This window comes from Psammomys obesus, unplaced genomic scaffold (assembly GCF_907164565.1).
Source record: "Psammomys obesus unplaced genomic scaffold, mPsaObe1.curated_primary_1811, whole genome shotgun sequence".
In the NCBI taxonomy this organism is placed as follows: Eukaryota; Metazoa; Chordata; class Mammalia; order Rodentia; family Muridae; genus Psammomys; species Psammomys obesus.
In genome coordinates, this window is record NW_026588752.1 from 697,123 (window position 1) to 709,615 (window position 12,493).

The window sequence follows — 12,493 nt, forward strand, 5'->3', positions numbered from 1 at the left end:
GTGTCCGTTTACTTCCTGTAGCAGACAACAAGATAATGGTAGGAAGGTCAGGTGGTGGGCGGTGAAGGAGGGAACGCGTTTAGGGACCCGGTCGGATCTAGGACTGGCAGGAAGGAGCCTTTGGCCACCGATTCTGGATTTCACCGGTGGAAAGCCGGGCTGTCTTATCTGTTTCTCTGCCTCCTCTGGTTCCCTTGGGTCACGTGAACGGTCTGAGTAGCTGCAACTCCCTGAGCGCACACCAAGTTCAGGCTTCAGAACCATGTCTCCCTCAGCATATTCTGAGGCTTTCTTTTGAAAGGTGAAGAAGGATGCACAGCTAGTGTCTCTGGGAGCCAGGATCGGAGCCTCCCTCTAACTCTATAAAGCCCAGAATTTGCTCACTATGCTGCTCGAGAGAACCATTGTGTAATGTGTTGAGGGTCTCTGTGCCTCACTTCTCTGCTGTTCCCCCTTTCCCGACCAGGCTAATAGAAAGCAGCTAACGTATAAGGCAGTCGGAGAACTGCAAGAGTACTGTGATAAGTACCCCATGGATTTGGTGCGTTAGTTTCTGACGCCGATTGGTATTTTTGGGGGAAGTGTCCCATAGACTTGTGGACCCAAGTTCGAGTCTCTGTCGAATGGCTGGAACTACAGCTTTTCTATGTTTATTTGCCTAGGGGAAAGGACCGGTTTAGAGTCAGACTCTGTCCATTCATTCTGTTGTGTTTCCTTGCACTTTTTTTTTTTTTTGGCTTAGTTTTTTTTTTGTTTGTTTGTTTGGTTTTTTTGTTTTTAAATTCTGTGTGTGTCTAGTTCATGTGCTATGGCGTTTAGAGGGGGTCCAGGACATCCTGCATGAGTAATTTTTCTTCCTCTACCATGTTGGCCTCAGGGATCAAATTCATAACACCCGATTTGGTGGCAGGCACCTATACTTGATGGGGTATCTCACTGGCTAGGATTAGAGTTTTTGTTTGTTTAGTTGTAAAAACGGGAGCATGGTACTTAACCAGAGTAGAATTACACACACACACACAGGGCAGTCTGTCTTTATCACTAACTCTGGCGGTCATGGTGACTTTCCAGGCTTGGTTGAAGCCTTTCTGGGGATGCTTTGCCTTGTTCATTGTGTGATTAGCATGGTGGAATTCTGAAAGAAACCTCTTTTCCAGGCTGTCCTCCTTCGAGTCGTGCCAAGGTGGCAGGGTCCAGCTGCATGGGGGAGGCCTTTCCACCGACTATGGTGCTGCACTGGGCAGGAGACTTCCAAAAGGTGGGTGGGGAGCAGTTCTCCCACCTCACAGGAGAAGCCACCAGGCCCAGAGATGGAGAAATTCCACACAATCTACAGATTCAATGCCATCAGAGTGCTTGGCTTCATATCTCAGCTGAAGTTGGCACAGACAGGCCTGACTGTGGTGGCCCTGCCTCCAGGCTTCTACCTGTACTCACAAGGCCTCCTGACCCTCAACTCACTGTGCCTCATGAGTGGGATCACCAGCTTCGCCCTGGGCATGCTGTGTTGGATGAGCTACTTCTTTCGCAGGCTGGTGGGCATCCTGTATGTGAATGAGTCAGGTACCCTGCTTCGAGTGGCCCACCTGAGCTTCTGGGGCTGGCGACGGGACACATACTGTGCCGTGTCCGACATGATACCCCTGTCAGAATCTAAGGACCGGGTCCAGGATGTGTTTGTGCGCATCCAGCAGTATAATGGCAAGCAGACCTTCTACCTTACCCTACGCTATGGCCGCATCCTGGACAGAGAACGATTCTCACAAGTGTTTGGAACCCTGGCTACACACAAGTAAAGAACAGCAACTAGGTCTCGTAGCCCTGGTTACTTGGATTTTAGACGGAAGGCAAGAGCAGGATGAGGCAGAAGCTAATTACCAGGGGCTGGGGCTGAAGCTCAGTTGGTAGACTGCTTGTGTAGCATGCAGGAAGTGGAGCCTTGGGTTCAATCCCTAGCACCACATATAACCAGGCGTGATTACACAGTATTCCTGTACTCAGTACTGGTGATAGAGGCACGTGGAGAAGAAGTTCAAGGTTGTTCATGGCCAAAAAAGGTATTGACCAACTTTAGGAAAAAGCCCTTAGTGAAACATTGTACTGTATAGGACATTCCATCAGATAGCAGCCAGAGAAAAGGCAGTTCCTGGAGAGTGCTATGCCAAGATCACCAAGGCAGCCCACTGCTGTGAAGCCAGAAGGCAGGAAGTTGGTAGAGGAACACAGGATATGGAGTTTGGAGACATGGATTCTGCTGGCCTCAGCTCCTTTTCCCTGAGCAGGGCACTGAGTCTCCGAACCTTGAATTGCACTCTGAGATGGAAGGTCCTACCACTGTCATAGGGACGAATATGAAAATAGCCAGTACTGGTGGAGGCTGGGCATGTGGCTTCTCGGAGGAGCTCTTGCCTGGCACTGGTAAACTGTAAAGTTCCACCCTCAGGCAAAGCAGGAACTGCTGAGCGCTGTGTAAGGTGAGCAACCCAGAGCTTAAAACACAGGCTGCCACTGGGGACCTGAGAACCCTGCACTGCTTCTCATGCTTACCAGCTGGGTGAGCAGGGCAGAAGCCAGAGTGGGCGGGGTTTCCCATCAGGAAGTCTACACACCCACGAAGGAAGGGACAGCATCTGCCTAAGAATATGTTGATCACCAGGAGGTCCAGGGGCCCTTACATTGGGTTCTTTGCAATGTTGTCAGGACAGAGGGAATCTGCCCAAGCAACAATTTATCAGCTGAAGGAGACTGTATATGCTGCTTTTCATAACAACAACACATGCTTATTAGGTAGATTGTACCAGAATAAAAAGGAAAGCAGCCGTGATCTTTGTAATTTGTCCACTTGAAATGCTTTTTGTTTTGTTTTTTGTTTTTGTTTTTTTTTCAGTAATTTTTTTTCTTGAAGAATTTTTCTTTTAAAATTACATTGATTTACTTGTGTGTGTACCACTGCAAATATCTGGAGTCTTCTTCCTTATACCTATTGGTTCTTAGGGGTTAAATTTGGGTTTTCAGGTTTGCTTGCAAGCACATTTACCCACTGAGCCATCTTTCTGGTCCTCTAGCCATTCACTGCTAGAAAATAAGCAGAGCATGAACAACAGTAGACATACCAAAGTGTGTGTTTGGCAGCAGACAACACCAGGCCTCAATCCTACACAAAGAACTACAAGTAACTTAGAATTTCTGAGAGCAGGAGAAATAGGGTTCCTCTGGGAAGAGCACACCAGTTATTCAATATGAAGTGGTTAACCCTAAACATATACACACCAAGTACATACTTAGGTTACACTTAGCAATACACATATACACTTAACAATAATTAATGAAAAAAGAAGCCATGAATTTGAAAGGGAAGGGGAAAATTATGTAATTTCCACCTCAAAATGTTAAAAAGTGCCTATCAAATTGTAACCATTTTTCTTGTTGAGGGCATGAAGCACACCCTCTGTTGTGCAGCCATCACTGCTGTCTAATTCTTAGGCTTCACTATCCTGGATAGGATCTCCATACGAAGGCTGAAGTTGTCATCATCCTTCATCTCTGTCTCCGTTTGTTTTTAGGCAGCAGCTAATTTCTGAATTTGTTACTCTGTAAACAGATCATGGTGTGTTTCCTCCCGTGTTTGCCAGCTTTTACTTGGTGAAATGTTTTCAAGTTGTTTCATTGTTCTTCATGACTTGACTCTTGGGGGTGCAGTTGGGGCCGAGAGAAAGTGTGTGTATTTACCAACTCAGCCAGGTCAGTGGACATTTGGGTTACTTCCACCCCTTGGCTGTTGTGAACAACATAAATATAAAGTGCTTGTTGGTGTCCTTGCTGGTTTTTGGGGGGCCGGGCTGGGGGAGTTGGAATTCTGAGAAGGAAGTAAAGACACAAGAAGGGGCTATTAGGTTTCAGTGTCCCCCAAAGCCATGCTTCCAGTGACCTAACTTCCAGAGGTTAAGAGCACTGGCTATTCTTCTAAAGGACCTGAGTTCAATTCCAAGCAACCACATGGTGGCTCACAACCATCTATATTGAGTTCTGGTGTGCAGGCAGAATATGAAAAAGATGTATGTATTTTTATGTATAGGGGTGTTTTTTCTGCTTGTAGAGTCTGCACACCAGAAGAGGGCATCAAATCACGTAGAAGGTTGTGAGCCACCATGAGTGCTGGGAATTAAACTCAGGGCCTCGGGGAAGAGCAGCCTGTGCTGTTAATTGCTGAAACCATCTGTGAAGTCCCTAGTTGTAATTTTTTTTTTTAGACCAGATCTCTCTATGTTACTTACTGGCTGTCCTGGAGCTTCCTATATGTTGACCAGGCTGGCCCTGACCTCAGAAATCCTCTTCCCTTTGTCTCCTGAGTGTTGGGATTAAATAAAGGTATGTAACCAACATGCCAGGCTTTAGTTAAGTAGGTTTTTGTTTTTTTTGGTTGGGTGGTTTTGTTTTGAGACAGGATCTCACTAGGTAGACCAAGCTAGCCTCTTGAAACTCCAAGAGATCCACTTGCTTCTGCCTCTTGAGTACATACTCTACCATCTCAGGCCCCAGTCACATCCGTTTTGTTTGTTTTTTGTTTCTTTTTTGAGACAGGCTTTCTGTGTGTAGCCCAGGCTCTCCTATAACTCACTGTAGACCAGGCTGGCCTTGACCTCAAAAGATCCGCCTGCCTCTGCCTCCTGAGTGCTGGAATTAAAGGAGTGTGCACTACTGCCTGGCCAGTCTCACCTGTTTTGTAGGGTCTTTTTGTTTCAGTGTTTTGAGACAGAATCACACCGTGATTCTAGGATTTGGGAAACAGAGGTAGGAGGATCACTGCCAGTCTGAGGCCTGGTCTGCGTAGTAACAGGACTACGTTGAACTGTCTTAAAAACAGCAAAACCTCAGCCCTGTCACAGTTGGAGCACTGGCGTTGCCTTCTTGATGTTCTTCTAGCCACCTAGAACATCAAGCTCCTAACACCATAGGTGCAAGTGCCTGTTGCCACCATGCCTTCCCACTGTGATGACTACAGTGATGTAGGGAATTGGAGGGGACACACTGGGCATGAGAGTGCAGCCATGTGTACAGGATGTATATACTGGGTGATGAGAGTGTGGCCATGTATAGGATGTGGACACACTGGGTGATGAGAGCACAGCCATGTGCGCAGGATGTGGACACACTGGGCCAAGGAGAGCACAGCCATGTGCGCAGGATGTCAGGGCAATGATGGGAGCCCGGATATTTTGGAGCTGTTTTAGCAACAAACAACCTCTAAACATTAGTCTAAAGAGTTGTGTGATAATGAGCTGTGTTAGTGACACAACCCTGACAGCCTCACTGTGATCCCAGTATCCATAGGGAGAAAAACTGAGGCCTTTGGGTTATGCTCTGACCTGTGCATTGGCATGCACACCCTCTCCCCACATAATAAAAATTGAGATGTCTTTTACAGTTTGGTTTTGTTTGAGATAGGGCCTTTTGTACTGTATAGCCCAGGCTAGCCACAAACTTGCTGTACAGCTGAGAATGACCTTGAATTTGATTCTGCTGGGATATTATAGGTGTGGCCCCGTTGTACCCAGGGGGCCTCAAGCCAGTTTAGAAGTGCCAGCTTAAGGTCTTCGAATTTAGCTCAGTTGGCAGAATGCTAAGACCTGGGTTCAATGTCCAGCATCATATAAATTGAGTATGGTGGCAGGCACCTGTGATCCCAGTCCTTGGTCAGGAGGATCTGGACTCCTTGGCTTTTTAATGAGTTTGTGGTCAGTCTGGTCTAAGTTAGACTATATCTCAAAACAACAAACAAACCAGTAAGAAGTTCCTGTTCTTGAGTTTGCCTTTGGCTTAGTTTTATGATGGTAATACCTCCAAAACACTGCCCAGGTCCTTTCCTGTTACTCCTGTGGCTAGGTTCCCCAGGTGGCTGCAGTGGGGAGAGTCAGCATACCATTAACAACAAGGCTGCTAGGCCTGCAAGGGTCATGCCAGGGAGATGAGAGCCCTTTCTCGACAGAGTGGCCTTTGCTGTGTGGTCTGCTCTCAAGGTGCCAGCAGAGGGCACACAGGAACAAGAATTACTCTCCCTTGGCTCCCTGCTACAATTAGAGCTCTCCACTGAGAATAGGAAGTGGGTTAGGGTTCCAGAACCCCAGCAAGACAGTAGTTTGAGCTGTTTAGAAAACAAAACAAAAGCCAGGCTTGGTGGCCTAGGCCTTGAATGCCAGGAAGCAGAGGCAGATGGATGCCCAGAGTTTGAAGTCAAGGGTAACAAGTTCAGGCCACAGGAGGCCTTTAGATTCAGACTGTGGCTACACCGGTGATTTCTCCCTTTGAAAAGTGATCCCAGAATAGTTGTCTTAGTTCTTTTGGCTTTTGGCCTGCATGCGGTGCTGCTGGGGATCCAACCCAACGCTGTAAGCAAGCATTCTACGATTTAACCACATTCCCAACCCCTTTGGGTCATAATAAAATAAATGCCAGGAATGGTAGTTCATGCCTAAAATTACAACACTGGAAAACTCAGGCAGGAGGATTGTTGCATGCATAAGGCCAGCCTGGGCTATGGAATGAGACTCAACCCCTGCCTCCCAACCAAGCATGGGTTTGTTGCACTTGACCATGATCCCATCATTTGGGAAGCTAAGGCAGAAGGATCAGGAGTTCATGGTCATCCTCAGGTACAAATTCGAGGCCAGGCCAGTCTGGGCTACCTGAGACCCTGTCTCGAAACAATGAGCCGAACAAGAACAACCTTACTCCACCCCACCAACTGCTACAGACTGGGTGACTCAAATAACATTAATTTCTTTCTTTCTTTCTTTTTTTTTTTTTTCAGAGCTGAGGACCGAACTCAGGGCCTTGTGCTTGCTAGGCAAGCACTCTATCACTGAGCTAAATCCCCAACCCCAACATTAATTTCTTAAGAGTTTTGGAGGCTGGGAAGTCTAAGCCTTTTATTGCTGGTGATTGGGTTCTGGGCCTAGTGTTTCCAGGTTCTTACCTCTTATCCAAAGAATTGAAAATAAGGGCTCACATAGGAATGCAAAAATAGCAGGGTCACTTTATTTGGGGTAAAGTAATAGTACAGATTATAGAAGGACACATAGTCAAGGTTGACAGTAGGCCGCAAGAGTGAGACTACAGCTTGGGTCTCATGAGTTCCCATGAAGGAGGAGCAGTCTGGTTGACAGATTAAATCATATATTCACTGAAGGGACTCTAGCCAGCCCAAGCATGGCAAACATCCTCTGGCAGGCCTTGCTCTTCTCCCCCATTCCCTCTGCCTTGCTAAAACCTGCTAGATACATTTCTAAAGCTAGTCATGGAGGTCCATTCCCTTATTTGGTCACTTCCTCCTGAGGCTGACTACCAAGGTTCAGTAATGAAAGTAGCAAAGTATTGAAGTCCCACAATCCAAGGGCCCCTAGGCTCACCTAATTAACACACCCAGTTAAAAGTAAACAACTTGCCATTTGCCTATCAGCCACATCTGTCTCCTCTCTATCCAGATGTAGCCCTTTGTTGTCCCCTCCCTAAAACATAACCTCTCCTGCCTCTGCCTTGCCACCTTTCTCCTGTCTTCCTTGTTTGTTCCCCTTTCTCCTCGTTCTCTAGCTCCTGTCTTTGTTCTTATTCCTGCCCTTGGTCCCTCTGGGGCAAATAAATCTCTATGCTGAGAACTTGGTCTTGGGGTGTCTTGAACTGACTTGGAGGTCCCATACTTTTCTAACTGTGCATGTCCCTTCCCATAATGCATCTGATTTTAATCATAGGCACACTCCTTTGTGCGTAGGCATAAGGTGGTAAATAGGGGAGTCTCCCTGTAAGTTCACTGGAAGGATGGCTTGCCTTACTGCATTGCACACCCAGAACCAGCTTATGCTGGATTGGCTAGGGATACACTGGGAATGTGCTTGAATAGGAACTACCCAATCTGGTTATTATTTTTATTATTCAGAGATGGGAGTGAAGCCTAAAGCAGGCAGGTGGTTTCCGAGGTGCTAGGTGCATTATTTGTAGAGGGGTGTGTGCACAGCACACGGAAGTGAAGGATCTGTGCTGCCACGTGCGTTGTGGCGAGGATGCACGTGGGCAAACCCAAACCACAAGGCCCCGGGCTAAATTTGCTGTGCTTTTACCTCTCTATTGCTGAATCAAACACATCTGCCTGGCTGCGCTGACACAGGAGAGAAAGAGGACGAGGGAGAGTTTGGGGTTTGTTTTAGTAATTACTTAAATTTTGAAGCAAATTGGAGTTTATTAAAGATGTTTCAACATAGATTTAAGTAGGGCATTAGAAGAGGGAGGGAAGCCAGGTGAGATGGCACATAACTGTAACCCAAGCACTAATGAAGCTGAAGCAGGATTGTTGCAAAGTCAAGTCAAGGCTAGTCTGCTTTACACAGCAGGGCTTGGAGAGAGGGGGAGGAAGGAAGGAAGGAAGGAGGAAAAGAAGGAAAGAAAGAAGGGGGAGTATTCGCTAGTTTTTTTTTTGTCAACTTGACACAAACTGGGTCATTTGGAAAGAGGAAATTGAGAAATGCCTCCATCAGACTGGGCTTTAGGCAAGTCTGTTGGGCATTTTCCTAATTAGAATGACAGATGTGGGAGGGCCTAGCCCACTCTGGGTAATACCAGCCCTGGGAAGATGGCCCTGGCTGATTCGAGAAAGGTAGCTGAATACAAGCCTGCAGAGCAAACTGGTGCACATGTTTCCTCGGTGGCCTCAGCTTCTCAGTTTCCGGCTCCAGGTTCCTGCCCTAACTTTTCTCAATGATAGACTGTAACCGGGACACGTAAGCCAAATAGACACTTTCCTTCTCAAGTTGCTTTTGCTTCTGGTGTTTATCACAGCGACAGAGTCACTAGAACGGAACAGGAGAGAGCATACACACGTTTAAGGGAAAGGCAATTGTACATGCCTCAGAGTGGGGTCGGGCTTCCCAACAGAGACTGTTGCATTTAAGCATCTTATCAATAGCCATAGAAGATGTTGATAGCACCTGAGCTTATGTCAACAAAAAATTTAAAAGATTAAGCCTGGCAAGAGGGCTCAGCAGGTAGAGGTGCTTGATGCCAAGCCTGATGACCTGAATCCAATCCTTGAGGCCCACAGAGTAGAAAGAGAATGGATTCCCACAAGTTGTCCTTCGAGCACCACAACGCTAGGTGTGGCACCCACAGACCCACACACTGAATTAAAAATATAAACATCTTATAAAAAAGATGAAGTTCAGGGGTTTTGGTAAGGCTGGATATGGTGGCGCACTCCTGTAATCTCAGCACTCCTGAGATGGGAGGGGGGCAGGAAGATCTTGTTTGAGGATAGCCTGGGCTATATGAGGCCCCATCTCAAAGTAAAAAAAATAATAATAAAGTATAGAAAATAGAGTCTGACGCAGAATCTATCCCAGAATCTGACACGGGCTGATTTTGGAGCTGAGGGTTCAGGTGTACATGCACAGCACCTGAGTGAGAGCCTAGGCACCCCTGCTCTCCTAGGTTGGGGGTGCCTATCCCTATCTTCTTGTTTTGTTGATGATGGGTTTTTGAGATAGAGTTTTGTATAGCCCAGGGTGGCCTCAAATTGATTAGGTAGTCAAGAATGACTAGACCGATTCTCCTGCCTTTCAGGTATGTGGCACCACATTCCACTTAAAACCTATGAGTTTGAGAGACTTGTTCGCCAGTTAGGCTAAGCTAGCTGGACATGGGGTCAGCCCCTGGGGTCCTCCTGTCCCCACCCTCCCTGTGATGGGGATAAAAGGTGTACATCACCCAGCTTGCTTTTGTGAAGGTACTGGGGATTTAACTCAGATCCCCATGCTTGCTCAGCAAGGACTGTACTGACTGACTGATCTCCTCAGCCTCCCTAGGCCTGACTTTTTGAGGCAGAGAAAAGCTTGCCAACTATGTACTTCCATTCTGGACCCATGCTGGGTGCACATCAGAAGCACACAGTTGTTGAAAAGCGTTTTGGATGCAGTCCTGTTTGCTTCTTGCAGCATGGCTTTCCTTTCTGTCTGCTAAGAACTGGCTGGGCTTTGTCTCACACTGTGGCTCTGCATCATGTATGCCTGGGGACAGGGTGGTCTGTGGCTTGCCAGGCTCTGTTCAGCTGACAGCGTAACCTGTCTCCACGAGAGATCTGCTCTAGCTGGCAAGGCTTTGCTAATGAGTACCACCTGCCCTGCACAGCCCCTATGGAGCTATTGCCCTTTCTGTTTCCCCAAAACAAGCTTACCTTGTCTTTCAGCCAGGGGTCTATCCCTCATTCCAGGCCATCATCAAACCACTACATCTAATGTAGTTTGTGAATTTAGATGCTTTGGGAGGACAACCTGGCTCAAACTTTCATTTCATTGCTATCCAATGGTTTCTGGACTCCTGAGTTCTTTAATGGAAAGCACCAAGGTCCCTCTGAGCCTCAGGCAGAGTCCATGTTTTATCGCCTTGTTTTGATCCTGCAGCACTCAACTATAAAATCATTCTTGATTAGACTTAATCAGGCAGGCCCCATACCATCTGGCCTTGTTTGTTCCTGTACCAGAGACAAAACATTGGTTTCGCTGATTAACGGTTGAAAGACTCCAGCAATAGCCAGGCTTGCCTTTGCGCTGGGAAACGGGCAATATTTGTTTGTGGGAACGTGGCTTTTATGAAAACAGACTGTTTGGTGGTGTTGGACTTAGGAGACACATGGCTTGTCGCACAGAAGTAGTGTTTTGTTTCATTATTGTTGTTTTGAGTGTCTAGGGACAGTCTCCCTATATAGCCATGGCTTGCTCTGTATATCAAGGTGCCCTCAAACTCCTGCCTCTGCCTCGTAAGTGCTGGGTTTTAGGACTATGCTACCAAGCCCAGCAAAGAGCAAAGCAATGCTGAAAGATACAGATGCCTCCCACTTGACAGACAATTTTATGTGACTTTATTTTTAAATTTAATTTTTAAGGGCTGAGTGCAGTGGCACACACCTTTAGCCTTTAATCCCAACACTCAGGGAGGCAGAGGCAGACAGATCTCTATTGAATTCAAGGCCAGCCTGGTCTACAGAGTGAGTTCCAGGACAGCCAGGGTTATACAGAGAAACCATGTCTTGAAAAAAAAACGTAAAGATTTTATTTTTAAATTATGTGTATGTTTTGAGTGTAATATTATGAGTGTAATGCTTAAGGAGGTCAAAAGAGGGCATCAGATCCCCTGGAACTGGAATTGTAGGCATTCGTAAACCACCTTATCAAGGTGTTGGGACCCTAACCCCAGTCATCTGGTTTTTGAAAGCAAAATATACTTTTTAAAAATTTTTTTATTTTTATTTTTTATATTAATTACAGTTTATTCACTTTTATCCCAGCTGTAGCCCCTTCCCTCATTCCCTTCCAACCCCACCCTCCCTCCCTCATCTCCTCCCATTCCCCTCTCCAAGTCCACTGATGGGGCAGTCCTCCTCCCCAAGATATACTCCCCAAGATATACCCCACCTCTATAGTTCCTTAATTTTAGTTTTTGAGATGAGATCTTGCTATGTAGCCCAGGCTATCCTCCAACTCTCAATCCTCCTATCTCAGCCTTCTGAGTGGCTGAGATTTTACAGGTGAGCCACCACATCCAACTTACATGATTTTTTAAGAAAGCTTTAGCCAGTGTTCTAGCTTCTGTTGCTGTGACAGTAGAGCCCTTAAAAGAAGCAATTTAAGTGAGAATGAGTTTATTTTCGCTTGCAACTCCAGGTTATAAATCATTGCTCTTGGAAAACCAAAGTAGCAGGAACTTGAAGCATTTGATGACATCACAGGCACGGTCAAGTTTTCCAAGACAGGATTTCTCCTATAGCCTTGGCTGTCCCGGAATTCGCACTGTAGGCCAGGCTGGCCTCCAACTCACAGAGCTCCACCTGCCTCTGCATCCCTGACTCTGTATCCCAAGCGCCGGGATTAAAGATGTGTGCCACCACTGTCCGGCTGAGATAAACGAATGTGTGCATGCTCAATTACTTGCTTTTGCTCAGTTCAATTTCTCTACTTTTACATAGTGCAGGACAGTCTGCCTAGGGAACGGTGCTGCCTCCGATGTGCTGGGTTGTCTATCAGTTAACTGAACACAGCCTTGCACAGGTGTGCCTACAGCCTGACTCAATGTGGACAGTTCTTCATTGACTCTTCTCAGGTGATTCCAGGTTGTGTCAAATTGACAACTAAAGCTAACCAGAGACTGAAGACAGTTTGGGGTTAAAGCAGTCATTGCTCTTCCAGAGGATCTGGGTTCAATTCCCAGCATTCACATGGCATCTCACAACTGTAACTCTAGCCTCAGGGGACCCAAGACCCTCTTCTGGCCTCTGTGGGCAATGTGCACACACAGTGCACAGACATACCTATGAGTAAAGCACCCAGACACATAAAATATTTGAAAACACCAAGGCAACCATGACAGCCAGCTCCTGTCCTTGGTGAACTGTAGAGGACACAGGGCTGAATCTTCTTTCCCTGTTACTGCCTACCTGGAAGCTTGGCCCATTTGT

The 12,493-nt window shown here is 46.7% G+C and overlaps 1 protein-coding gene across 1 annotated transcript; it reads left to right on the top strand.

Moving 5' to 3' along the window:
* The first annotated feature begins 5 nt into the window (after positions 1-5).
* On the top strand, positions 6-3,811 carry Tmem186 (transmembrane protein 186). The gene is made up of 2 exons (XM_055604372.1): positions 6-38; positions 1,158-3,811. The coding sequence occupies exons 1-2, from the start codon at positions 36-38 to the stop codon at positions 1,794-1,796; spliced, it is 642 nt and encodes a 213-aa protein (XP_055460347.1). The 5' UTR covers positions 6-35; the 3' UTR covers positions 1,797-3,811.
* Positions 3,812-12,493: the final 8,682 nt, after the last annotated feature.